The sequence below is a fragment of the Somniosus microcephalus genome, chromosome 3 (assembly GCF_052327205.1).
Source record: "Somniosus microcephalus isolate GS21.2 chromosome 3, FLI_Smic_1.0, whole genome shotgun sequence".
In the NCBI taxonomy this organism is placed as follows: Eukaryota; Metazoa; Chordata; class Chondrichthyes; order Squaliformes; family Somniosidae; genus Somniosus; species Somniosus microcephalus.
Window position 1 is genome coordinate 339460866 of NC_140989.1, and position 27515 is coordinate 339488380.

General features: G+C 47.1%; 1 protein-coding gene across 1 annotated transcript in view; it reads right to left on the bottom strand.

The window, feature by feature from the left end:
• Positions 1–26272, bottom strand: part of tie1 (tyrosine kinase with immunoglobulin-like and EGF-like domains 1) — a 162923-nt gene extending 136651 nt beyond the window's left edge. The window contains exon 1 of the mRNA XM_085983239.1: positions 25910–26272. Coding sequence (XP_085839365.1) covers positions 25910–25958 — 49 coding nt within the window. The 5' untranslated portion in view covers positions 25959–26272. The remainder of the gene's footprint in view (positions 1–25909) is intronic.
• Positions 26273–27515: the final 1243 nt, after the last annotated feature.

Consider the following 27515-nt stretch of genomic DNA (forward strand, 5'->3'; position numbering starts at 1 on the left):
AGTACCTGTGCGAGCGCTGAGTCAAAGCAGAAAGCTCTCTCCCTTTGTCTCTCTCCAAATCTCTCTCTCTTACACAGGAGTGGAACAAAATGGCTGCCACAAAGAATGCAGGAAGAGTCCCCTTTAAATAGCGCCCCCCGCGCCCCACAGCGACTGGGAACCGTTCCACTCAACCAGTCGCTGGGGGTGCCAGGCGCACAGAAGGGGGGCGCCACTGAAGTTCTGGTTCGGGGCGCACCAAGGGCGTTGCACCATGAAATGACGTCAGGATCTGCGCGCGCAGCTGAGCGGGCACTGCGGTTTTGCACCGCCGCTAAATCTTGACTGAAGTTTGCAGATCGCGCTGCGCCCGGGTGCTAGCCGCTTCGCGCCCCACTTCTCCTCCTCCTAAGGCGCTAGCGGCTGGCGCTAACAACTGAATTTCTAGGCCAGAATGTTTAAAAATAAGAGTGCAACAGAAAATGGGGCCAAAACAAGGAGAAATGGTAAAAAGACAAAGTTAGAAGCTCTACATCTGAATGCACGCAGCATTCGTAACAAGATAGATGAGTTGATGGCACAAATAGATACAAATGGGTATGATCTGATCGCCATTACAGAGACGTGGTTGCAAGGTGACCAGGACTGGGAACTGAATATTCCAGGGTATTTGACAATTCGGAATGATAGACAGAAAGGAAAGGGAGGTGGGGTGGCTTTGTTGGTAAAGGATGGGATCAGTGCAGTGGTGAGAAGTGATATTGACTCAGAAGATCAAGATGTAGAATTGGTTTGGGTGGAGATAAAAATAATAAGGGGAAAAAGTCTCTGGTGGGCGTAGTCTACAGGCCCCCCGAACAGTAGCAATACTGTTGGACAGAGTATAAATCAACAAATAATGGAGGCCTGTAAAAAAGGTACGGTAATAATTACGGGTGATTTTAATCTCCATATTGATTGGACAAATCAAATTGGCCATGGTAGCCTGGAGGAGGAATTCATAGAGTGCATCTAGGATGGTTTCCTAGAACAGTATGTAATGGAACCAACCAGAGAGCAGGCTATCTTGAATCTGGTACTGTGTAATGAGACAGAATTAATAAATGATCTCATAGTAAAGGATCCTCTAGGTAAGAGTGATCATAACATGGTTGAATTTCAAATTCAGTTGGAGGGTGAGAAAGTTGTATCTCAAACAGGTGTCCTGATCTTAAACAAAGGCAATTACAATGGCATGAGGGCAGAACTGGCTAAAGTGGACTGGAAAAATAAATTAAAAGGTAAGACAGTTGAAATGCAGTAGCGGACATTTAAGGAGATATTTCATAACTCTCAACAGAAATATATTCCAGTGAGAAAGAACGATTTTAAGAGTAGGGAGCACTATCCGTGGCTAACTAAGGAAGTAAAGGATGGTATCAAATTGAAGACGAAGGCATACAATGTTGCCAAGATTGGTGGGAGGCCAGAGGATTGGGAAATTTTTAAAAACCAGCAAAGGATGACTAAAAAAAAATAGAGAGAAGATGAATTAAGAGAGTTGTAATGAAATCTGTTTGTCTTGCCTGTATTCGTTTTGCACTCATGTATATTACCCTCCCCCACACGGTGTATAGTTTCACTTCCTCTTCACTGACTAACCTGGAAGGTTCCAGGTCTTGGCTCTTGGCTCCGCCCCTGACTTCTCTTACTTAAAGATCCCAGGATCTGTATGACTCATTCCTGTGAGCCAGTCAGTGTGTTGAGATGTTAGCTCTGATCTTAGTGATTAAAAGCCAACTTGTTAAAGTCTATAACTTCTAGTTTTGTGGTTATTGAAGGCACATCAAGAATAAACTGGCAAGAAATATTAAAACAGATAGTAAGAGCTTCTACATGTATATAATAAAAGGAAGAGAGTAGCTAAAGGAAACGTTGGTTCCTTAGAAGATGAGAATAGGGAGTTAATAATGGGGAACGAGGAAATGGCAGAGACTCTGAACAAATATTTTATATCTGTCTTCACGGTAGAAGACACCAACAACATCCCAATAATGGATAATCAAGGGGCTACAGGGAGGGGGGAACTAAAGACAATCACTATCACTAAGGAAAAAGTACTTGGTAAAATAAAGTGACTAAAAGACAACAAGTCCCCTAGACCAGATGGCCTGCATCCCAGGGTCTTAAAAGAAGTGGCTGCAGAGATAGTGGATGCATTGGTTGCAATATACCAAAATTCCCTGGACTCTGGAGAGGTCCCAGCGGATTGGAAAACCGTAAATGTAACAGCCCTATTTAAGAAAGGAGGGAGACAGAAAGCAGGAAACTATAGACCAGTTAGCCTAACATCTGTCGTTGGGAAAATGCTGGAGTCCTTCATTAAGGAAGCGGTAGCAGGGCATTTGGAAAATCATAATGCAGTCAAGCAGAGTCAGCATGGTTTTATGAAAGGGAAATCATGCTTAACAAATTTGCTGGAGTTCTTTGAGGATGTAATGAGCAGTGTAGATAAAGGTGAGCCAGTGGATGTGGTGTATTTGGATTTCCAGAAGGCATTCGATAAGGTGCCACATAAAAGGTTACTGCATAAGATAAGAGCTCACGGAGTTGGGGTAATATATTAGCATGGAATGAGAATTGGCTAAGTAACAGAAAGCAGAGAGTCAGGATAAATGGGTCATTTTCCGATTGGCAAACGGTAACTAGTGGGGTGCCACAGGGATCGCTGCTGGGGGCCTCAACTATTTACAATCTACATTAATGACTTCAATGAAGGAACCGAGTGTAATGTAGCCAAGTTTGAGGGTGAAACAAAGATGGGTGGGAAAGCAAGTTGTGCAGAGGACTCAAAGAATCTGCAAAGGGATATAGACAGGCTAAGTGAGTGGGCAAACATTTGGCAGATGGAGTATAATGTAGGAGAGTGCGAGGTTATCCACTTTGGCAGAACAAATAAAAAAGCAAATTATTATTTAAATGGAGAGAGATTACAAAATGCTACAGTTCAGAGGGACCTGGGGGTCCTTGTGCATGAAACACAAAAAGTTATCATGCAGGTACAGCAAGTAATCAAAAAGGCAAATGGAATGTTGGCCTTTATTGCAAGAGGGTTGGAGTATAAAAGCAGGGAAGTCCTGCTATAACTGTACAGGGTATTGGTGAGACCGCACCTTGAGTACTCCGTACAGTTTTGGTCTCCTTATTTAAGGAAGGATATACTTGCATTGGAGGCAGTTCAGAGACGATTCACTAGGTTAATTCCAGAGATGAGGGGGTTGACTTATGAAGAAAGATTGAGCAAGTTGGGCCTATACTCATTGGAATTTAGAAGAATGAGAGGTGGTCTTATTGAAACATATAAGATACTGAGGGGGCTCGACAAGGTAGATGCAGAGAGGATGTTTCCCCTTGTGGGGAAATCTAGAACTCGGGGGCATAATTTCAGAATAAAGGGTTGCCCTTTTAGAACTGAGATGAGGAGGAATTTCTTCTCTCAGAGGGTCGTAAATCTGTGGAATTCTCTGCCCCAGAGAGCTGTGGAGGCTGGGTCATTAAATACATTTAAGGTGGAGATAGACAGATTTTTGCAAGATAAGGGAGTGAAGGGTTATGGGGAGCGGGCAGAGAAGTGGTTTTGAGCCCAAGATCAGCCATGATCTTATTGAATGGCGGAGCAGGCTCGAGGGGCCAAGTGGCCTATTCCTGCTCCTATTTCTTATGTTCTTATCACTCTCCTCCTCATTGTTCACTATACTTCCAAGTTTTGTGTCATCTGCAAATTTTGAAATTGTGCCCTGTACACCCAGGTCCAAGTCATTAATAGAAATCAAGAAAAGCAGTGATGCTGGTACCGACCCCTGTGGAACACCACTGTGTATCTTCCTCCAGTCCGAAAAACAACCGTTCACCACTACTCTCTGTTTCCTGTCACTTAGCCAATTTTGTATCCATGCTGCCACTATCCCTTTTATTCCAAGGGCTTCAACTTTGCTGGCAAGCCTATTAAACGGCACTTTATCAAATGCCCTTTGGAAGTCCATGTACACCACATCAACCACATTGCCCTCATCAATGCTCTCTGTTACCTCATCAAAACACTCAATCAAGTTAGTTAAACACGATTTGCCTTTGACAAATCCGTGCTGGCTTTCCTTAATTAATCCACACTTGTCCATGTGACTGTTAATTTTTTCTCAGATTATCATTTCTAAAAGCTTCCACACTACCGAGGTTAAACTGACTGGTCTGTAGTTGCTGGGTTTATCCTTACAACCTTTTTTTTTATTCGTTGATGGGATGTGGGCATTGCTGGTAAGGCCAGCATTTATTGCCCATCCCTAATTGCCCTCGAGAAGGTGGTGGTGAGCCGCCTTCTTGAGCCGCTGCAGTCCATGTGGTGAAGGTACTCCCACAGTGCTAGATTTTGACCCAGCAACGATGAAGGATCAGCAATATACTTCTAAGTCAGGATGGTGTGTGGCTTGGAGGGGAACTTGGAGGTGGTGGTGCTCCCATGCCCCTGCTGCCCTTGTCCTTATATTTTTGAATAAGAGTGCAACATTTGCAATTCTCCAGTCCTCTGGCACCACCCCCATATCCAAGGAGGAGTGGAAGATCATGGCCAGTACCTCCGCAATTTCCACCTTTACTTCCCTCAGCATCCTAGGATGCATCCCATCCAGTCCTGGTGACTTACCTACTTTAAGTACAGCCAACCTTTATCGTACCTCCTCTTTATCAATTTTTAGCCCATCCAGTATCTCCACTACCTCCTCTTTCGCTGTGACTTTGGCAGCATCTTCCTCCTTGGTAAAGACAGATGCAAAGTACTCATTTAGTACCTCAGCCATGCCCTGTGCCTCCATGCGTAGGTCTCCTTTTTGGCCCCTAATTGGCCCCACCCCTCCTTTTACTACCCATTTATTATTTATATGCCTATAGAAGACTTTTGGATTCCCTTTTATAGAGATGTATAAAATTATGAGGGGACTAGATAGAATAGATAGGAAGGACCTATTTCCCTTAGCATTAGGGTCAATAACCAGGGGCATAGATGTAAAGTAATTGGTAGAAGGATTAGAAGGGAGTTGAGGAGAACTTTTTTCATCCAGAGGGTGGTGGGGGTCTGGAACTCACTGCCTGAAAGGGTGGTAGAGGCAGAAACACTCATCACATTTAAAAAGTACTTGGATATGCACTTGAAGTGCCGTAACGTACACAGCTACGGACCAAGAGCTGGAAAGTGGGATTAGGCTAGCTAGCTCTTTTTCAGTCAGCACAGACACAATGGACCAAATGGCCTCATTCTGTGCCATACATTTCTATGATTCTATGATTCTACGTAACAGGCCTAACATTTTACACCTGTAAAACCGCAGCAACATCGAATTCCTAGGCCACTATGTCCAACCTCAGACTTTTGGGAGAGGCTGAGGCCTTCAAGTAAAATCTTTAATGAAGGCATTCAAGAATGCAAAGGACAATTCAATGGATAAATTTAACCTTGTTATTGTAGAACATGTAATGTTTTTGATTTTTAAAACATTTTAAGAACATAAGAAATAGGAGCAAGTGTCGGCCATTCGGCCCCTTGAGCCAACTCCGCCATTCAATAAGATCATGGCTGATCTGATCTTGGCCTCAACTCCACTTTCCTGCCCGCTCCCCATAACCCTTGACTCCCCTGTTTTTCAAAAATCTGTCTATCTCCGCCTTGAATATATTCAATGACCCAGCCTCCACAGCTCTCTGGGGTAGAGAATTCCAAAGATTCACGACCCTCTGAGAGAAGAAATTCCTCCTCATCTCCGTTTTAAATGGACGACCCCTTATTATGAAACTATGCCCCCGAGTTCTAGATTCCCCCACGAGGGGAAACATCCTCCCTGCATCTACCCTGTCAAGCCCCCCTCAGAATCTTATATGTTTCAATGAGATCACCTCTCATTCTTCTAAACTCCAATGAGTATAGGCCCAACCTGCTCAACCTTTCCTCATAAGACAACACCTTCAACTCAGGAATCAACCTAGTTCTCTCTTAGGCAGTCCCTCGGAACAGAGGATGATTTGCTTCCACATTAAAAATGAGTTCTCAGGTGACTGATGAGTCCAATGCGGGACCTACAGTCTCTGTCACAGGTGGGGCAGACGGTGGTTAAAGGGACGGGTGGGCGGGGTGCTTGGGTTGATGTGCACTCCTTGCGCTGCCTGCGCTTGGCTTCCGCTTGCTCCCGGCGAAGAGACTCGAGGTGTTCGGCGCCTTCCCGGATGCTTCTCCTCCACTTTGTGCGGTCTTGGGCCAGGGATTCCCAGGTGTCGGTGGGGATGTTACACTTTTTCAAGGAGGCTTTGAGGGTGTCCTTGAAGCGTTTCCTCTGCCCACCTGGGGCTCTCTTGCCATGCCGGAGCTCCGAGTAGAGCGCTTGTTTTGGGAGTCTCATATCGGGCATGCGGACAATGTGACCCATCGATCGGAGCTGATTGAGCATGGTCAAAGCTTCGATGCTGGGGATGTTGGCCTGAACAAGAACACTGGTTGGTGGTACCTCTCCAGTGCTTTGAGGTGCCTGCTGTACATGGTCCATGTCTCTGAGGCATACAGCAGGGCGGGTATCACTGCTGCTCTGTAGACCATGAGCTTAGTGCCGGGTTTGAGGTCCTGGTCTTCAAACACTCTCTTCCTCAGGTCTGCCCTTGTTGACAGTAGGCTCCCGAGGTATGGAAAGTGGTCCACATTGTCCAAGGCCTTATCGTGGATTTTGATAATCGGGGGGCAGTACTGTGTGGTGGGGGCAGGTTGGTAGAGGCCCTTTGTCTTACGGATGTTTAGTGTAAGGCCCATGCTCTCGTATGCTTCGGTGAAGGTGTTGATGATGATTTGGAGTTCGACCTCCGAGTGAACGCAGACGCAAGCGTCGTCTGCATACTGTAATTTGACGACAGAAGATGGGACGACCTTGGATCTGGACTGGAGGTGACGGAGGTTGAACAGTTTCCCGTTTGATCTGTAAATTAGCTCCACTCCAGCGGGGAGCTTACTGAGGGTGAGATGGAGCATTGCAGCAAGGAAGATCGAGAAGAGCGTTGGTGCGATGACGCAGCCTTGCTTGACCCTGGTTCGTACGTGAATTGGGTCTGTGGTGGAACCATTGGTCAGGATCACGGCTTGCATGTCGTCGTGAAACAGGCGGAGGATGGTGACAAACTTTTGAAGGCAGCCGAATTTGAGGACACTCCATAATCCCTCACGGTTGACAGTGTCGAAGGCCTTTGTGAGATCAAAGAAGGCCATGTACAGCGGTTGGTGCTGTTCCCTGAATTTCTCTTGTAATTGACGTGTGGTGAAGATCATGTCCATTGTGCCCCTTAGTGGGTGGAATCCGCATTGCGACTCTGGGAGGAGCTCTTCGGCCACTGGGAGAAGGCAATTGAGGAGGATGCTTGCGATGACTTTCCCTGTGGCAGACAGCAGGGAAACTCCTCTGTAATTACCGCAATTGGACTTGTCACCTTTCTTGAAGATGGTCACAATTACGGCGTCTCTGAGATCTCCTGGCATGCTCTCCTCGTTCCAGATAAGAGAAATTAGTTCATGAATTCGCGCCAGTAGTGCTTCTCGGACATGCTTTAGTGCCTCGGCGGGAATTCCATCTGCTCCTGAGGTCTTGTTGTTCTTCAGTTGTCGGATGGCCTTTTCAACCTCATGCCAGGCTGGGGTTGTGCTGAGATGGTGGCGGGTAGCATGCTGTGGGATGGAATTGAGGACACTCGCGTCGAAGACAGAGTCGTGGTTAAGGAGATCTTCAAAGTGCTCCTTCCAGCAGGCACTGACTTCCTCTCTGTCCTTGATGAGTGCCTCTCCGTTCTTGGCCCGCAGTGGGGTAGGGCCTTGGGTGCTTGGGCCGTAGATGGTCTTGACTGCGCTAAAGAATCCACGCACGTCGTGGTTGTCAGCTAGCTGCTGGATCTCCTGCGCTTTCTCCACCCACCATCTGTTCTTTAGGTCGCGAGTTTTTTGTTGAACCTTGGCCTTCAGGCTTCTGTAGAGCTGCTTTCTTGATTCAACCTAGTGAACATTCTCTGAACTGCCTCCAATGGAAGTATATCCCTCCTTAAATAAGGAGACCAAAGCTGTATGCAGTACTCCAGGTGTAGTCTCACCAACACCCTGTACAGTTGTAGCAAGACTTCCCTACTTTTATACTCCATCTCCTTTGCAATAAAGGCCAACATTCCATTTGCCTTCCTAATTACTTGCTGTACCTGCATGCTAACTTTTTGTGTTTCATGTACGAGGACACCCAGATCCCTCTGTACTGCAGCATTCTGTAGTCTCTCTCCATTTAAATAAATTTTGCTTTTTTATTCTTCCTACCAAAGTGGATAACCTCGCATTTTCCCACATTATACTCCATCTGCCAAATTTTTGCCCACTCACTTAATCTATCTATATCCCTTTGTAGACTCTTTGGGCTGGATTTTGTCAGTGTGGGCGGGCTGGGGCGTGTCAGTGTGGGCGGGCTGGGGCGTGTCAGCGTGGGCGGGCTGGGGCGTGTCAGCGTGGGCGGGCTGGGGCGTGTCAGCGTGGGCGGGCTGGGGCGTGTCAGCGTGGGCGGGCTGGGGCGTGTCAGCGTGGGCGGGCTGGGGCGTGTCAGTGTGGGCGGGCTGGGGCGTGTCAGTGTGGGCGGGCTGGGGCGTGTCAGTGTGGGCGGGCTGGGGCGTGTCAGCGTGGACGGGCTGGGGCGTGTCAGCGTGGGCGGGCTGGGGCGTGTCAGCGTGGGCGGGCTGGGGCGTGTCAGTGTGGGCGGGCTGGGGCGTGTCAGTGTGGGCGGGCTGGGGCGTGTCAGTGTGGGCGGGCTGGGGCGTGTCAGTGTGGGCGGGCTGGGGCGTGTCAGTGTGGGCGGGCTGGGGCGTGTCAGTGTGGGCGGGCTGGGGCGTGTCAGTGTGGGCGGGCTGGGGCGTGTCAGCGTGGGCGGGCTGGGGCGTGTCAGCGTGGGCGGGCTGGGGCGTGTCAGTGTGGGCGGGCTGGGGCGTGTCAGTGTGGGCGGGCTGGGGCGTGTCAGGTGGAAATCGTGTCAGGACCCCAACTCCTAAGTGAAGTGCTGAAAAAGGTGCGATTTTCCCCTAATTGGGCAATTGATTTCCAGCGTGTGGGAACCCCTGGCCCAATGAGTCTTTTCATACAGAAAGTCGCCTCCGATGATGTCATCAATGCTGCTGGATTTAAGACCTGCAAGCAGCCTGCAAGGAGACTGCAAAGGCTCTGCAAATTGTATGAAGGGGGAGTTGATTTCCCGACAATGCCCACGATCAAGCAAAAGTGTGCACCTCGGTTTGATGAGCCCTCCCTCCAAGCTCTGGTGCACGGAGCCAGCTGCAATAAGGAGGTGCTGTTCCCTTCCTCAGGGAGAAAAAAGCCACCCCAGCAGACAAAAGCTGTGTGGCTACAAGTGTCCCAGGAGGTCAACTCCATTTCGCTGAGCCGCAGAACCTGGCTACAGTGCAGGAAGAGGTTTCATGATCTTCTCCGCACAGGAATAGTGAGTATGACTTTCCCATCACCCTCAATCTGATCCCCATCACCTCTCCTCACCAGCACTCTGCTTTGCCAACGTCTTCCTCCACATCCCACTTGACACTTACATCCCTGCACCCTTACCCATTCCCGCTCTTTCTATGGTCACATTCACTTAACTATTCTACCATGCAGCCCTCACACTCCCTATCACTGTGATGCCATGACAAAAACAACTTTCAACACACAGGGAGGGTCCTTTGTATCCTTCTCTACACTCACTCCTTCATTCTCACTCAAACTCCATTTGTGTCCCTCATTGCAGGAAAAGAGAGCCCACAATAAGAGGGAAAGAGCCATGACAGGAGGAGGGCCACCCTCAGTAGCCCAGATAATGCACAAGTAGACACAAGGGTAGTCACTTGGGTGTCATGTTGTGTTTATTTTTGAAAAGCCATCAGTTGCTTGTTGTGATAAAAATTTCTGCTGGCAAACTGTTGAAGTTGTGGCGTGTGTCATTTTGCGAATGGGACTTCCACATTGAGGGCTTAGGGTGACTTGCAATTGTCAGTATGGTGGTCATAGTGATAGGAATCCGCAGGTTCTCGGCCATTGTTGATGCTCTGGTAAGAAGCTGCGAGGCAAAAGTGTTTGATTGGCCAGGCTAAGCAAATCTGGCCAAGATGAGTGCGTCCCTTGCATCCCGGGCAGCAATGTGCTCGCGTGCTGCTGCCGCTGGTTGATGCGCCTCTGCAAGCTGTTCGTTGTCGCTCTCCTCCTCCTCCTCCTCCTCATCTGAGGAGGCTATGTGATGAGCCACTTGTTCCTCAGCCATCTACAAGCCATGATGCTGTGCCATGTTGTGAAGTGCACAGCAAACCACGACAATTCTGGAGACCCTGGCTGCTGAGTACTGCAGGGCTCCACCTGATCTATCAAGGCATCTGAAGCGCATTTTCAGCAAGTTGATAGTTTGCTCGATTATGGATCTGGGGGAAATTTGGCTGGAGTTGTAGCGCTCCTCAGCTTCATTGGATGGGCTCCTCAACGGCGTCATTAGCCACGTCTTCAGGGGATAGCCCTTGTCTCCAAGTAGCCATCCGAAAAGTTGGTCTGGCGGACTGAAGAGCGGAGGCACACTAGACTGGCGCAGGATGAAGGAGTCATGGCAACTGCCAGGGTACTTGGCACAAACATGCAAAATTTCCTTCTTGTGGTCACACACCAGCTGTATGTTGAGGGAGTGGAAGCCCTTGCGGTTGACAAAAATACCTGGATTGTGATGGGGTGCCTTAAGGGCCACATGTGTGCAGTCTACGATGCCCTGCACCCTTGGAAAGCCTGCCAGATAGTCAAACTCAACCAAACGTGCAGTTACACTGGCTTGATCCTTGGAGAAATTGATGTAATTGTGCGCGATGGCAAAGAGGGCATCGGTTACCTGCGTGATGCAAGTGTGTGCGGCCGCCTGGGAGATGCCGCTGATGTCTGCTGTTGATCCCTGGAAGGAGCCTGAAGCAAAAAGGTTGAGTGCGGTGGTGACTTTGATGGCCACTGGTTAGGGGTGTCCACCCGTTCCTCTGGGCTCCAGATCTTGCTGCAGCATTGCGCAGATGTCACCCACTACCTCTCGTGAAAGTCTGAGCCTCCTTTGGCACTGCTGCTCAGTCATGTTGAGGTAGCTCATCCTCTGTCTGTAGACCCTGTTTTGGGGGTATCTCCTGCGCCGACCTGCTTCCATGCGCTGGCACCTTTTAGCCTGTGCAGCTTCAGGTGGGTGAGCAGCAGCTTGGAGCTCCTGCTGTTGCTCCTGCAGTTGGTGTTGCTGTTGTTCAGGGTTCTGCTGCTGCCGCGGCTGGTCTTTGTCCGAATCTGCTGTCCAGGAGGAAAGGAAATAAATGGTTCCCATTCTTCAGGTCTATACCTCAGTTGAGGAAGCGCTCATTCAAGGTGCGGAGAGGGGTTTCCCAGGAGGTCATACTGGAGATGGGTGTCAGGCTCCAAACTTCCACAACAATGAGTACGCCTGCTAAAAGTTCTCCCAGACCTGAGAAAACAAAGTTCTGCCACCTGCAAATGAAGATTGTTGAAAACTCCTTTTTTATGGTGGAGCTGCAGCTGTTAGTAAGCAATCCACTTGTGCTGCCGCCAGGATTCACTGGCGTGCTCCAGAGGATACGTGCAGCTCATGGGAAAAGTGTTAAAATCAGAAAGACCTCTCAAAATGGGATTATAGAGGCAATTAAGTGGTTGTTAAGGGCATTAAGGGCCTATCCCGCCTCTGGCATGGAAAGCGGGTCAGAAAACACGCATTTGGGAAAATTGCTCGGAGGCGGGATGGAGGCGGATCGGGCCCGCCCGCCATTTTTTGCGATTTTACCACCTCACACGCCTCCACTCCTGCCTCCTCGGGCCTGGCAAAATCGAGTCTTTTGTGTCCTCCTCACAACTTGCTTTCCCATCTATATTTGTATCGTCAGCAAATTTGGTTACAGTACACTCGGTCCCTTCATCCAAGTCATTAATATAGATTGCAAATAGTTGAGGCCCCAGCACTAATCCCTGTGGCACCACACTAGTTACAGTTTGCCAACCGGAAATGGCCCATTTATCCCGACTCTCTGTTTTCTGTTAGTTATCCAATCCTCTATCCATGCTAATATATTACCCCCAACACTGTGAGCTCTCATCTTGTGCAGTAGCCTTTTATGTGACACCTTATCAAATGCCTTCTGGAAATCCAAATACACTACATCTACTGGTTCCCCTTTATTCACCCTGCTCATTACATCCTCAAAGAACTCTAGTAAATTTGTCAAACACGATTTCCCTTTCATAAAACCATGTTGACTCTGCTTGTTTGTAGGCTTTTTGTATAAGCCTTTATTTTGGACATTGAATTTTCAGTTGCTGCAGAAAAAAAATTGAGGAATGAAAAAAAATCGAAAGCACTTTGAGCAATTTGTGGCCAGATTGTGCAATTACTCTCACTTTAAAATAACAGCTAGTGTGTGTCACACAGCATAACACCTTTAATATTGGAAATGCCTATCACAGTGCCACCTACGGAAGTAACGGGTACTGCAGGTACTTATAATGAGATTTCAATTAAACACTCACCTCTCCCCATGTATAAAATGTAATATTTAATAGATGTGCCAAGCAGCCAGGTGTTCAAATTCTGGAGTTGGGGTGGGGGGAATCCCTGGCCCAAGACCGCACAAAATGGAGGAGAAGCATCCGGGAAGGCGCCGAACACCTCGAGTCTCTTCGCCGGGAGCAAGCGGAAGCCAAGCGCAAACAACGGAAGGAGTGCACGTCAACCTAAGCACCCCACTCACCCGCCCCTTCAACCACCGTCTGCCCCACCTGTGACAGAGACTGTAGGTCCCGCATTGGACTCATCAGTCACCTGCAAACTCATTTTTAATGTGGAAGCAAGTCATCCTCGGTTCCGAGGGACTGCCTAAGAAGAGGAAGAAGAAGAAGGTCAATAAAGTGGACGGGGCTGTGCAGCAGTGCGGGTTCCGACTGATGGGAGGGATGTCAATCTCCCGTTTTCAACCAGTAGGAGGGGTGGTCTCACTGAGGGACTTCATGCAGAGATTGCGCTCTGTGGCCGCAGTATGCATGCTCCACCTGAATCCCCGGATAGTTCTGCGAAATTCGGTTGAAGAGAAATCGGCCCCGGAGCCACAATGTCCGAGTAACGGGGATCGCTGGCAGCCAATCTAATGAGCGGCGGCTGGAGCCGGGCCGCGTGGCTGTCCCGGGGGCTGGATCACAGCGCGCTCCGCGGCCTCGGATGGCGTGGGTGAGTGTTGGACTGCGAGGAGGGGGGAGGAGCCGGTGATTGCGACCGGCAGATGCTGTGAACAGCGGCCGCGTTATTCGGGCGGAAAGTTTGCATCAAAATAACAAAATGTTTTTCCTCGCTACGCTGTGCAACCTATATTTTCTGTCCTGGCTACTTTGCTGTTCTCCCACCCTGTGTGTCCCCGGATTCGCTTTAGAAGATATGGTCAGCCTAGAATATGAACAACAGGCAGCTTCTCTTCTCTACATAGATATATAAACAGGTGTAAGATATTTAATATAGATATAAACACACTAGTGAATACCCCATGGCATTTCACATGGGGAGTCAAGAAAAAAAAATGTAGTCTTCACATGAAGCAGAGTTAGAGGACAGAGGATAATTGAACCAGGGCATGCACACGTAATTCAGTCTCCATTTTAAAGCCATACATTCTGTTCTTATTTTGCATAATTCCTTGATTTTATATGATTTAAAAGGTTTATAAAAAAAGTATCAAAACTTAAAGCAATTTGGGAAGCAGTGAAGTAGAGTTGGTTGAAATTTAGGAGTTTCTCTGCAGTACAGGCTGAAGAGCTGGGAGACACAAATCTTGAGACGCTACAGTGCCACTACAGACAGAAGGGTGTAGTTACAGCACAGCAAGTTTGCACAGGTCGCTTCAATTAGAAATATGGGCATCGGAATTTTTACAGGGAAGTGAGGTTTTGTAGACAGGAAGTGCACGCAAGCATAGGATACACATAAATACTCGCAGATCTGCCATGGTATCTTCCACGGTGAGTCAGAAAATATGGGGTTAAAAATTGGTCCTCGTCGCGCCCATTTTCCGGGTGGAAAACAGGGGCAAAAATGACCAAATTCACAGCCCCGCACCCTAAGGATAGCTGAAATACGTCCAACACCGTATTGGCCTCGGACAATTTTCAGGCGTCCAAGGCAACTGCCTTAAACAGGCATTAGGCCCCTGGCATACGTTAATGAGGAGCTTACCGTCGATTTACAGACCCCTCAGCAACACTGATCAGCGCTGAATGGAGCAGTTGTCGGGCGCGCGCCGCTCAGGTTTTGGTGGGATTGCTGCAGCCTAAGAAGATGAAGAAGAAGCAGCCACCGCCAAATAGTAAGTGTTTTCATTTTGTACTTACCATCCGATGGAACCGGGAGGAAGCGGAGTGCTCTTCCCAGTAACCACAGCACTCCTGAGGGCCGCTGCCGGAATGAGATCAACCCCTCCTGTTCTTCTCCCCCCACCCTGAGGGCTGATGCTGGCAGCTCGGCCAGATTATTAAAGTGAGGCCCGAGGCCCAATTTTGGGTGAGCCCTGGGCCTCTGGCCCCCGTAAAAATGAGGCGAAACCAATTTCTACCTGAGGCTATCTAGTAACAGGGGATTATGACGTCTAATGCACAATGTATTATCAGGACCATTGATTACGTGACATTCTGTTTTTCTTGTGTAATATTTTGGGGATCAAATTTGTCGACTCTGAAAATTATTCCATGAAACCTATACATAGACATAGACATAGACATAGAAGATAGGAGCAGGAGTAGGCCATTCGGCCCCTCGAGCCTGCTCCGCCATTCAATGCGATCATGGCTGATCATCCAAATTCAGTACCCTGTCCCTGCCTTCTCCCCATATCCCTTGATCCCTTTAGCCTTAAGAAATATATCTAACTCCTTCTTGAATATATTTAATGAAATGGCCTCAACTGCCTTCTGTGGTAGAGAATTCCACAGGTTCACCACTCTCTGGGTGAAGAAATTCCTCCTCATCTCTGTCGTAAATGGCTTACCCCTTATCCTTAGACTGTGACCCCTGGTTCTGGACTCCCCGACCATCGGGAACATCCTTCCTGCATCTAGTCTGTCTAGTCCTGTTAGAATTTTATAAGTTTCAATGAGATCCCCTCTCATTCTTCTAAACTCCAGCGAGTACAAGCCCAATCGACCCAATCTCTCCTCATACGTCATTCCTGCCATCCCAGGTATCAGTCTGGTGAATCTTCGCTGCACTCCCTCCATGGCAAGAACATCCTTCTTCAGATAAGGTGAACAAAACTGCACACAATACTCAAGGTGTGGTCTCACCAAGGCCCTGCACAACTGCAGCAAGACATCCTTGTTCCTGTACTCGAACCCTCTCGCTACGAAGGCCAACATACCATTTGCCTTCTTAACCGCCTGCTGCACCTGCATGCTTACCTTCAGCGACTGGTGCACAAGGACACCCAGGTCTCATTGCACTTCCCCTTCTCCCAATCTATTGCTGTTCAGATAATAACTTGCCTTCCTGTTTTTGCCACCAAAGTGGATAACCTCGCATTTATCCACATTATACTGCATCTGCCATGCATCTGCCCAATCACTCAACCTGTCCAAATCATATTGGAGTTTCTCGGCATCCTCCTCACAGCACACACGCCCACCCAGCTTTGTGTCGTCTGCAACTTGGAGATATTACATCTAGTTCCCTCGTCTAGATCATTAATATATATTGTGAATAGCTGGGGTCCTAGGACCGATCCCTGCGGTACCCCACTAGTCACTGCCTGCCACTCGGAAAAAGACCTGTTTATTCCAACTCTTTGCTTCCTGTCTGCCAACCAGTTCTCTATCCAAGTCAGTACCTTGCCCCCAATCCCATGTGCCTTAACTTTACACGCTAATCTCTTATGCAGGACCTTATCGAAAGCCTTCTGAAAGTCCAAATACACCACATCCACTGGTTCTCCCTTATCTATTCTATCAGTTACATCCTCAAAAAATTCCAGTAGATTAGTCAAGCACGATTTACCTTTTGTAAATCCATGCTGACTTTGTCCGATCCTGTCACTGTTTTCTAAGTGCTCTGCTATTACATCTTTTATAATGGACTCTAGCATTTTCCCCACTACCGATGTCAGGCTTACCGGTCTATAATTCTCCGTTTTCTCTCTGCCACCTTTTTTGAATAGTGGGGTAACATTAGCTACCCTCCCATCCAATTCCCCTGCTATCTGGTTTAGTAATCCATTTTACTTAAAGCATTTGAAGTTTAAAAAACAGGGGTTTACCCAAACTTGTGGAGAAGCCGTGAAGGGATCCTGACCCTGCACTACAAAAGCCCCAGCCCTGGCCCAAGCCACAAACCAGCTTCTGAACTGTAGGGGCAGGATTCTCAAGGTGGATTTCCCTCGACTTTGGAGAAGTCCCGAGTTATTTAAACTGCAAACACTTTAACTACCAAGGGCAACCCAAAGCCATTAAGAATCCGTTTAGGGAATTCCACCTCTGCAATTCAGAAGCTGGTTTCCAGTTCAGGTCAGGAGCAGGGGTTTTGAAGTACAGGGTTCACACAGTCTGTCAGGTTGGTCAGGTACAAAGTCCACCGTGGGAGCCAGGACGGGTTCAGCAACGTTAAAGGCTCCCTCCGGGGTCTGTGTGGCTGGGCCAGATTGTGCGGGGGAAAGGCCGTCTTGGAGCTCTGGACAATGCATGTGGGGGGAGGTGGAAGGCCGACTGCTGGTGCAGAGGATAGTAGGGAAGGATGGTGGCAAAAAGTTGGAGGCCTTAAGTATGATGTCCAGGGTAGCCAGTCTGAGGCCTGAAAATTCAACAGAGTGGGACAGAGGCTGTAGCAAGTGGGTGGGTCGGGGGAGGGAGGAATCAAGGTGGCGGTACACTAGATTGACCATACGTCCCTGTTTTCTGGGGACAGTCCCCGGATCAGGTACTGTGTCCCCGGGCAAACAATGACCCTGGAAGAGTCCCCGGTTCACAAAACTCGCCCCAAAGTGTATCCCTGGACAGTGAGTGTACCCCCCTGAGCTGTCAGTTTGCGGCTCTAAGGCAAAATTAAACAACAACTTGTTCAATGTGACTCACTGCGAGTGCGCGACTGGGCGGTCTTTCTGCGCATATGCCAGTTGTTGTTTCTGAGTATCCGGCCAGGCTCGTCCTGCTGGATTGTCGGTGTCGGAAGTGCCTGGGAGGATGACAACCGGAGCGGGTGAGGGAGAGACCATGGGGGAGGGCCTGGTCACAAGTCACCGGGGGAAGGGAGGGCGGAATCGGTCTAATCCTAGACATTGTGTGGGGGGTGGTGGGGGAGTGTCAGGTGTGACCTCAGTCACTGGGGGATGGGGTCAGGTGTGACCTCAGTCACTGGGGGAAGGGGTCAGGTGTGACCTCAGTCACTGGGGGATCGGGGTCAGGTGTGACCTCAGTCACTGGGGGGGGGGTGCGGGTGTGACCTCAGTCACTGGGGGGGGCGAGGGATCAGGTGTGACCTCAATCAATGGGGGTGGGGGGGTCAGGTGTGACCTCAGTCAATGGGGGGTGGGGGTGTCAGGTGTGACCTCAGTCACTGGGGGGCGAGGGGTCAGGTGTGACCTCAGTCACTGGGGGGGGTGGGGTCAGGGGGTCAGGTGTGACCTCAATCAATGGGGGGTGGGGGGGTCAGGTGTGACCTCAGTCAATGGGGGGTGGGGGGTCAGGTGTGACCTCAGTCACTGGGGGGGGGAGTCAGTTGTGACCTCAGTCGCTGGGGGTCAGGTGTGACCTCAGTCACTGGGGGTCAGGTGTGACCTCAGTCACGGGGGGGGGTCACGTGTGACCTCAGTCACTGGGTGGGGGGGAGTCAGTTGTGACCTCAGTTACTGGGGGGTCAGGAGTGACCTCAGTCACTGGGGGGTCAGGAGTGACCTCAGTCAATGGGGGGGGGTACGGGTCAGGTGTGACCTCAGTCACTGGGTGGGGGGGAGTCAGTTGTGACCTCAGTTACTGGGGGGTCAGGAGTGACCTCAGTCACTGGGGGGTCAGGAGTGACCTCAGTCAATGGGGGGGGGTACGGGTCAGGTGTGACCTCAGTTACTGGGGGGGGGGGGGGAGTCAGTTGTGACCTCAGTTACTGGGGGGTCAGGAGTGACCTCAGTCACTGGGGGGTCAGGTGTGACCTCAGTCACTGGGGGGGCAGGTGTGACCTCAGTCAATGGGGGGGGGGGGGTACGGGTCAGGTGTGACCTCAGTCACGGGGGGAGGGTTCAGGTGGTGGAGGTCAGGTATCTGAATGTGCTTCAATAGTGTGACGTCAAATCCACGGTAAGTATATGCACATTAGTTTTGCATTTGTAGTGTATATGTGCAATTGTTAAAATACAGGCTAAAAATTGTTACCTCGCCACACTGCACAAACTACATTTTCCCTCCTGGCTACTTTGCTGTGCTCCTACCCTGTGTGTCCCTGGGGGTGTTGGCGAGGAATCAGTAGCATTGCCCTAAATTTCATCAGTGCTGCCTGTGGCAGTAGTGCGGGGGTGGGGGGTGGGGTGGGGTGCAGGACTAGGTGAGAAGCGGGGAGCAGTCGGGGCAGTGAGAAGAAATGGCTGGCCTGACAGACTTGGGACTTGCGTCATGAGAGACCATATCACATGATCCCTTCCAACCGATCAGAGGTAAGTATCAGGAAGGATCGGTAGCAAAAGGCCACCTAGCAAGGTAGTTCCGCTCGGGGGACTAAATAATAACCATAAACCACCTCCGTTGAAATCAAAAGGAAAATTCAAATGTGACAGCAATAACATAAGTGATGGAAATAACATAACTGTGTCAAAACAGCCGGAGAGAAAATGTGTTCTAGGAAGCAAATGCTACACTTACAAGGTATGTGTGCATACGCAAGACTTTTATTAAAAATAGATATTTTTAATATAATTTTGGATGATAAGGTTTTAAAAAACAAAAATCATGAAAACTCATAACACAGTAGATATGAAGCATCTCACTTCATACATTCTACTGATTCCTTTTATCTTTAAGTTTTCATGAATAATTGGCATCCTATACCGAGCCACGATTTTTTTTTTACTTAACCTTTTATTGCACACAAAGTGAAACATTTTATTGCACATTTAAAGTGCAATCTAGCTTGCATCATTTGTCTTTGTCGGGCAGATATTGCAATGGTTGAAGTTTCATGGCTATTTTAAGAACATAAGAAATAGGAGCAGGAGTCGGCCATTTGGCCCCTTGAGCCTGCTCCGCCATTCAATAAGATCATGGCTGATCTTCTACCTCAACTCCATCTTCCCGCACTATCCCCATATTCCTTGATTCCCTTCGGGCACAAAAATCTATCGATCTCAGTTTTGAATATACTCAACGACTGAGCAACCACAGCCCTCTGGGGTAGAGAATTCTAAAGATTCACAACCCTCTGAGTGAAGAAACTTCTCCTCATCTTAGTCCTAAATGGCTGACCCCTTATCCTGAGACTATGATCCCTAGTTCTAGACTCTCCAGCCCGGGGAAACATCCTCTCAGCATTTACTCTGTCAAGCCCTCTAAGAATTTTATATGTTTCAATGATATCATCTCTCATTCTTCTAAACTCCAGAGAATAAAGGCCCATTCTACTCACTCTCTCCTCATAGGACAGCTCTCTCATCCCAGGAATCAATCAAGTGAAACTTCTTTGCAAACTCTCTAAGGTAAGTATATCCTTCCTTAGGTAAGGAGACCAAAACTGTACACAGTAGTCCAGGTGTGGACTCACCAAAAGCCCTAGATAATTGCAGCAAGACCTCCTTACTCTTATACTACAACCCCATTGCAATAAAGTCTAACATACTATTTGCCTTCCCAATTACTTGCTGCACCTGCATGTTAACTTTCTGTGATTCGTGTACAAGGACTCCCAAATCCCTCTGAATACCAACATTTACTAGTCTCTCACCTTTTAAAAAAATATTCTGCTTTTCCATTATTCCTACCAAAGTGGATAATTTCACACTACCCACATTATACTCCATCTGCCACCTTCTTGCCCGATCACTTAACTTTGCAGCCTCTTTGCATCCTCCTCACAGCTTACATTCCCACCTAGCTTTGTATCGTCAGCAAACTTGGATATATTACACTTGGTCTCCTCATCCAAATCACTGATGTAGATTGTGAATAGCAGAGACCCAAGCACTGATCCTTGCGGTACCCCACTAGTTATAGCCTGCCAATCCGAAAATGACTCGTTTATCCCTACTCTCTGTTTTCTGTTCGTTAACCAATCCTTAATCCCTGCTAAGTATATTATCCCCAATTCCATGAGCCCTAATCTTGTGTAACAACCTCATGTGTGTCACCTTATCGAATGCCTTCTGAAAATCCAAATATACTACATCCACTGGTTCCCTGTGCTCTACCCTGCTAGTTACACCCTCTGAAACTCTAACAAATTTGTCAAACACAATTTCCCTTTCATAAAACCATGCTGACTCTGCCTAATCATATTGTGATTTTCCAAGTGCCCTGTTACCATGTCCCTAATAATAGATTCTAGCATTTTCCCTACTACTGATGTCAGGCTAACTGTCTATAGTTGCCTGTTTTCTCTCTCCCTTCTTTCTTGAACATATATTTGAACCCTTTTGTGGAAATAATGACCTGAATGCAGTGGAATTCACTTCTGAAAACAACAGAACCAAGGGCAAGCTAAAAATACATGAGTACTGGACTTGCCCCTTTGCTAGAATCATAGAATCATAGAATGATACAGCACAGAAGGAGGCCATTCAGTCCATCGTGCCTGTGCCGGCTCATTGCTAGAGCTATCCAATTAATCTCACTCCCCTGCTCTTTCCCCATAACCCTGTAAAACAATTTCCCCTTCAAAGTATTTATCCGATTCTCTTTTGAAAGTTACTATTGAATCTGCTTCCACCACCCTTTCAGGCAGGGCAACAACTCGTTGTGTAAAAGAAAAACAGTGTTTCTTCATGTTGCCTCTGGTTCTTAATGTAATAACTGCTACATGTGTGTATGAGACACAGTGACTGCTTGGGATGCGATCCCAGTGGTTATGCTGGTACCCTCCAGCCATGATCCTGTCAGATTTGGCCGGGTCAGTGGGAGGGCACCTCATTGTGCGGAGCAGACAGGTTCAAGCACTGCTATGGGCATTTGCCTGCCCCACTGGAATGGACACCCTCTCTGCTAGGCTTCTGTGGAGACATTGGCCTTCAGATACTAAGTGAAATGTCACTGACCAGCCTATAGTGTGGTTTTCCAGGGTCGGGTATCAGCATAGTGGCACAGCAGACAGGAAATCCTGATTTGAGGGTGTCGGTGCTAGTATAAAACTTGGCACTTTGAATGAAGCATCAATGGTGCTAATTAACTGCTAAGATGCGGTTATGTTCAGCCTGGCCTGTTCCTTTAAGGCCACTGCTCAAGTATTCCCCATGGGAAAGTGGTCTAATTAGGCAAATCTAGGTACTGTATCTACTTGTAAACTGCTGAGATCAATTGTGAAGTTGTGGCTTCAGATCAGAAGAATCCTCCATGAAATGGCTAGCTTTCTTTCCTTTGTTAAGATTGTTTTGCATCTATAACAACAAAACATGATACTTTGAAGTATGGCACTTGGGAGTGTGATAGATGACGTAAGAAAACTACTAGGCACTTGGTCTGAGTATTAAACAAGGCTTTAATCAACTGTTTTTCAACATGAAGATCCAGTTGTGTCCTTCACTAGTTCCTGTTAAAGAATGTCCTGAGCAAGCTGGGCCCATGCCCGAGTATTTATACTCTCCCTGGACAGCGCCACCAGCAGGCCGTCCAGTATCATTTCATAAGTCATTTCCACGTGAATGACAAGATTCATGTCAATAGACATGTGCTCAATTCAAGGCATAAATAATAATATTCATGGAGAAGTACTTTAAAGTGCATTTGCAACAGTAACTGGTACAAACAAATGTTTTTTGTGAATATACCCGGTATACAAAATCAGGACAATTTTTGAGTTTAATTGTAATAAAGACCTAGACTCAGAATGAATAATGAATTACATTCAGTTATTAGATGATGGTGTTTAAAGCCTTAAGTTATAGTTTGAAACCTGGCTATCCCAGGGTCTCATCAAAGCAAAAACAGCCACTAAAGTGAGTGAGTGAGCGGAAAGAATAGCTCAAAGGCTGATGGACTGGATTACTGTACCACTGGACAAAAATGATAGTGAGGCTTGCTGTGTGAAAAGGCTGTTGGGAAACATTTTGAAAACTCACTTAATTTAAATGGTTTGAGAGCTTTTGTGTTCATGTAACAGTGCAGAAGTGGTTGTGGGTTTTAAATGCAACAGCTCCGAATACCCGGCAAGATAATGTCATTGCCTCGACCTTTAGAAGTGCTGCTGCAAAATGCTGGAAAGCAGAGATTCCAAATCAACTTTTTTTGGGGTCATGACCCCAAACTCCCCGAGCAAATAAATCTTGTGCCTTCAGCATTCACGTAACCTTCAGAAACATCAACATTTGACATTCATGTACGTTTGCTTTTAAAATAGGATACAATACTCATGAGTTTGCCAAATAGCTTCATTTTTTTTCTTCATTTCTGGTTTGATTTTTCTCCTTTTCCCCACAGAGTATGTGCCAGGGCTCGTTTCTCCAACAGAGTGGAGCCATAACCTGCTCTTCCACTTCTGACGATACTTGTGATACTACTCTAATATATTTCCATTCATTCAACTCAGTAACCCTCAGATCTGACCTGGAGTTTTTTTTAATTTATGCGTCGCCGGCAAGGCCAGCATTTTTTGCCCATTCCTAATTGCCCTACAAAAGGTGGTGGTGAGCCGCCTTATACAACTTTAAAGTGCATTTGCACCAGTAACTGGTACAAACAAAGTGGCTTGCTTGGCCATTTCAGAGGGCAGTTAAGAGTCAACCACATTGCTGTGGGTCTGGAGTCATATATTCCAGATTTATTTATTAACTGAATTTAAATTCCCCAACTGCTGTGGTGGGATTGGAACTTATGTCTCCAGGTGATTAGTCCAGGCCTTCACTGGATTATTAGTCCAGTGACATAACCACTATGCTACTATATCCAATGAGTAAAATATTCATTTTTCACTTTGGTTGTAGATCAATCAGATGGCACCTTATTAATGATCTGAAGGGAACCTTAACAAGCCAAGATAAGGACTTTGTTACTCATTTGTCACTCATGTTCAGTAATTCATTTTTGTATGGTAGGAATACTAAACACCCATCGTTTGTTAATGCCTTCTCCATAAATTCTATCACTTTTTAATGCAGGACTTTTTCCACAACAAAAATACTTGCATTTATATAGCGCCTTAAACATTAAAAATAGCTGAAGGAGGAATTTAGGCAGAAAGTGTCGATACTGGACAGCATCAATCCATGTCCTATCCTGTGTTTGAAGGTTTCACCCCAAACCGACCTGACTGTGTGTGCTGTGAGGAGGATGCCGAGAAACTCCAGTATGATTTGGACAGGTTGGGTGATTGGGCAGAAGCATGGCAGATGCAATATAATGTGGATAAATGCGAGGTTATCCACTTTGGTGTCAAAAACAGGAAGGCAGATTATTATCTGAATGGCAATAGATTGGGAGACGGGGAAGTGCAACGAGACCTGGGTGTCCTTGTGCACCAGTCGCTGAAGGTAAGCATGCAGTTGCAGCAGGCGGTTAAGAAGGCAAATGGTATGTTGGCCTTCGTATCGAGAGGGTTCGAGTACAGGAACAAGGATGTCTTGCTGCAGTTGTACAGGGCCTTGGTGAGACCACAACTTGAGTATTGTGTGCAGTTTTGGTCGCCTTATCTGAGGAAGGATGTTCTTGCCATGGAGGGAGTTCAGCGAAGATTCACCAGGCTGATACCTGGGTGGCAGGAATGACGTATGAGGAGAGATTGGGTCGATTGGGCTTATACTCGCTGGAGTTTAGAAGAATGAGAGGGGATCTCATTGAAACTTATAAAATTCTAAAAGGACTAGACAAACTAGATGCAGGAGGGATGTTCCCGATGGTCGGGGATTCCAGAACCAGGGGTCACAGTCTAAGGATAAGGGGTAAGCCATTTAGGACAGAGATGAGGAGGAATTTCTTCACCTAGAGAGTGGCGAACCTGTGGAATTCTCTACCACAGAAGGCCGTAGAGGCCAATTCATTAAATATATTCAAGAAGGAGTTAGATATATTTCTTAAGGCTAAAGGGATCAAGGGATATGGCGAGAAGGCAGGGACAGGGTACTGAATTTGGATGATCAGCCATGATCTCATTGAATGGCGGAGCAGGCTCGAGGGGCCAAATGGCCTACTCCTGCTCCTATCTTCTATGTTTCTATGACTGTACTACCTCCCCATCCCCACCAATTTGCAGACATTTTTATTTGGATATGATCGTTAAATTAAGGATTATCTCTCTATTTTTTTCCAAATAGCCTAACTCTCCCTAATTCCAACTCTTCACCCTGGACTCTTCTTACGGGCTTCCTCTGAATACAAATTCAAAAGAGTAATTTCTGAATTGGGCACTGCTTCCGAATTTATTTCCTCTAAGTAGACACTTTGGTCAGGTTTGCTACAAATGGTGTTCTGCTGCCTAAATTGGCAGACCTGCACCAGTAAGTTAGGATTCCACAGGATTACATAGGATATACGGCACAGAAACAGGCCATTTGGTCCAACCAGTCTATGCCGGCGTTTATGCTCCACTCGAGCCTCCCCCCATCTTTCCTCATCTAACTCTATCATCATAACCCTCTATTCCCTCCTCCCTCATATGCTTGTCTAGCCTCCCCTTAAATGCATCTATACTATTCGCTTCAACCACTCCCTGTGATAGCGAGTTCCGCATTCTCACCGCTCTCTGGGTAAAGTTTCTTCTGAATTCCCTATTTGATTTCTTGGTGACTATCTTGTATTGATGGCCTCTAGTTTTGCTCTTCCCCACAAGTGGAAACACTCTCTCTGTATCTACTCTATCAAAACCTTTCATGATTTTAAAGACCCTTCAGCCTTCTCGTTTCAAGAGAAAAGAGACCCAGCCTGTTCATCCTTTCCTGATAGGTATACCCTCGCATTTCTGGTATCATCCCTGTAATTCTTTTTCGCACCCTCTCCAGTGCCTCTATATCCTTTTTATAATGTGGCGATCAAATTAGTAATCAAAATATACCCCGCACTACTCAACTAGCATATGCAGTGGTTTTGCTTGATTGAAGCGGCCTTGCTTTATTGAACCAGGGACAAATATCACTCACTCAGAGTAAAACATGCCCATGCAATTGAACCAGAGTGCACATGTACAGTACCACTGAGGCTGCAGTATCAAGGGTTTTTCCTACAGGGGGAGCATTCCTTTGTGGGTGTCGGTACTTTGGCACAGTCCAAAAATCTTTAAATTACAAAACTAAAGCCTGGAGGGAAAAAGATTCGCATGCATAGTCTGTCTAAATTGTTTTTTCCGGACTTGTGAATAAAATCGCTCTCACACTTTGCTCCTCCAATTCTCTGTAGCTATAATCTCTTGCGGCGATCGAGGAGAAGCCAATCCCGCTCAGGGTGTGTGGGGAGTGGGAGCTCTGTGTAGAACCTGTTGGGAATATTTTAATCTCCAACCAGGACTCCCCCGCCACCTTTGAGGGCAGACTGGGGGTGGGGGATTATATATGTCGAATATTTAAAACCTTTTTTTGAATAATAATATGTTACGAATACAAAATCAGACCATTTTTAAAGGAAGAATGTGATGAGTATGTTTTCTTAAAACAAAAAAAAATTCAAACGAGATGTTCTTCTATTAAGTGACTCTGAAAGTCTTACCTGTTACAGGGAAATGAAACACCAACCAATACAGCCAGAGCAAAATCATGTTTTCGTTGTAAAATGTTGGGAGAAGATCCAGGCTTGGGAAACAGCTGCCGTTAGAAAATCCCGGAGTTCCCACACAAATGGACTTTGCTGAAAACTATTATTGAAGCTTTCTGTCGGCGCCCAAGTATCTCGCGTTGAAGCAATTCCTTTAATTAAGCCGAATAAAAGTGCTCCCTTTCAGGCAGATTTCTTTGGGAATCAGACCTAGTTCCATCTTCTCTTGGGATGTTCTATTTCCTCCCCCTTCTCCTCACCGAGTTTCTGTACTAAGAGAGCAGAGAGGAAAAGCGTCACTTGTGGCGAGAGAAGTAGGATGGTTCATGAGTCCAGAGCCAGCACCAGGAATCGGTGCGACCCAGAACATCAGCTCCGCCCGGAACATCACTAAAATAACACCGTCTGTGGAACTGTTACACTGCCAAAAAAATCATCTCATTCCTGAGTCATTGCTCAACTAAAATAAGACATTTCTTTATAAAACCATTACCAGCATCATAGCTCGCCCAGAATTATTGCACTATTAATAACACGAGGTTTTAAAAAAAAATGCGCGACAAGAAAAGGATGTTGGTCTGGTCAATGTAATTTACCCCATCCTTAGGGCAAGCCATTCACTCAGAAAACAGCATTCTCGCTGATTCCCAGACATTTTATGCAAAATTGAAGTACACTAGCAACAAAAAAAATTGCATTGCAGAAATTCATGGGATTCATCGCAGGATGTTGTGCCGATCCGAATCTCCTGCTAGACTTATCATGGACTCTCTATCTTGCTAATTTAGTCTTCCAATGGAAAGTTCTATAGAAGCTCCGGCTCCTGATCAAGCAAAAACTTTGGAAAATCCACTCCTCCCCACGTACTCCACTATTCAACCTTTCTACATTGCGTAAGAAGCGTGAGCTGTCAGTGGGTAGCACCCTGGCCTCTGAGTCAGAAGGTTGTGGGTTCAAGTCCCACTCCAGAGACTTGAGCACAAAATTCTAGGCTGACACTCCGAGGGAGCGCTGCCTTGTCGGAGGTGCCATCTTTCAGATGAGACGTTAAACCGATGGCCTGTCCGCTCTCTCAGGTGAATATGAAAGATCCCAAGGCACTATATCAAAGAACAGGGGAGTTATCCCCGGTGTCCTGGCCAATATTTATTCCTCAATCAACATCACGAAAACAGATGATCTGCTGTTTGTGGGACCTTGCTGTGTGCAAATTGGCTGCCGCGTTTCCTACATTACAACAGTGACTACACTTCAAAAAAACATCATTGGCTTTAAAGAGCTTTAGGACGTCCGGTAGTCGTGAAAGGCGCTATATAAATGCAAGTCTTTCTTTCTAAGGTAATGCATTTGGGGAGGGCTAGCAAGATAAGGGATTACACATTAAATGGTAGGATATTGAGACGTGTAGAGGAACAGAGCGACTTTGAAGTGCATGTCCACAGATGCCTGAAGGTAGCAGGACGGGTGGTTAAGTAGGCATACGGGATACCTTCCTTTATTAGCCGAGGCATAGAATATAAGAGCAGAGAGGTTGTGCTTGAACTGTGTAAAACACCAGGAA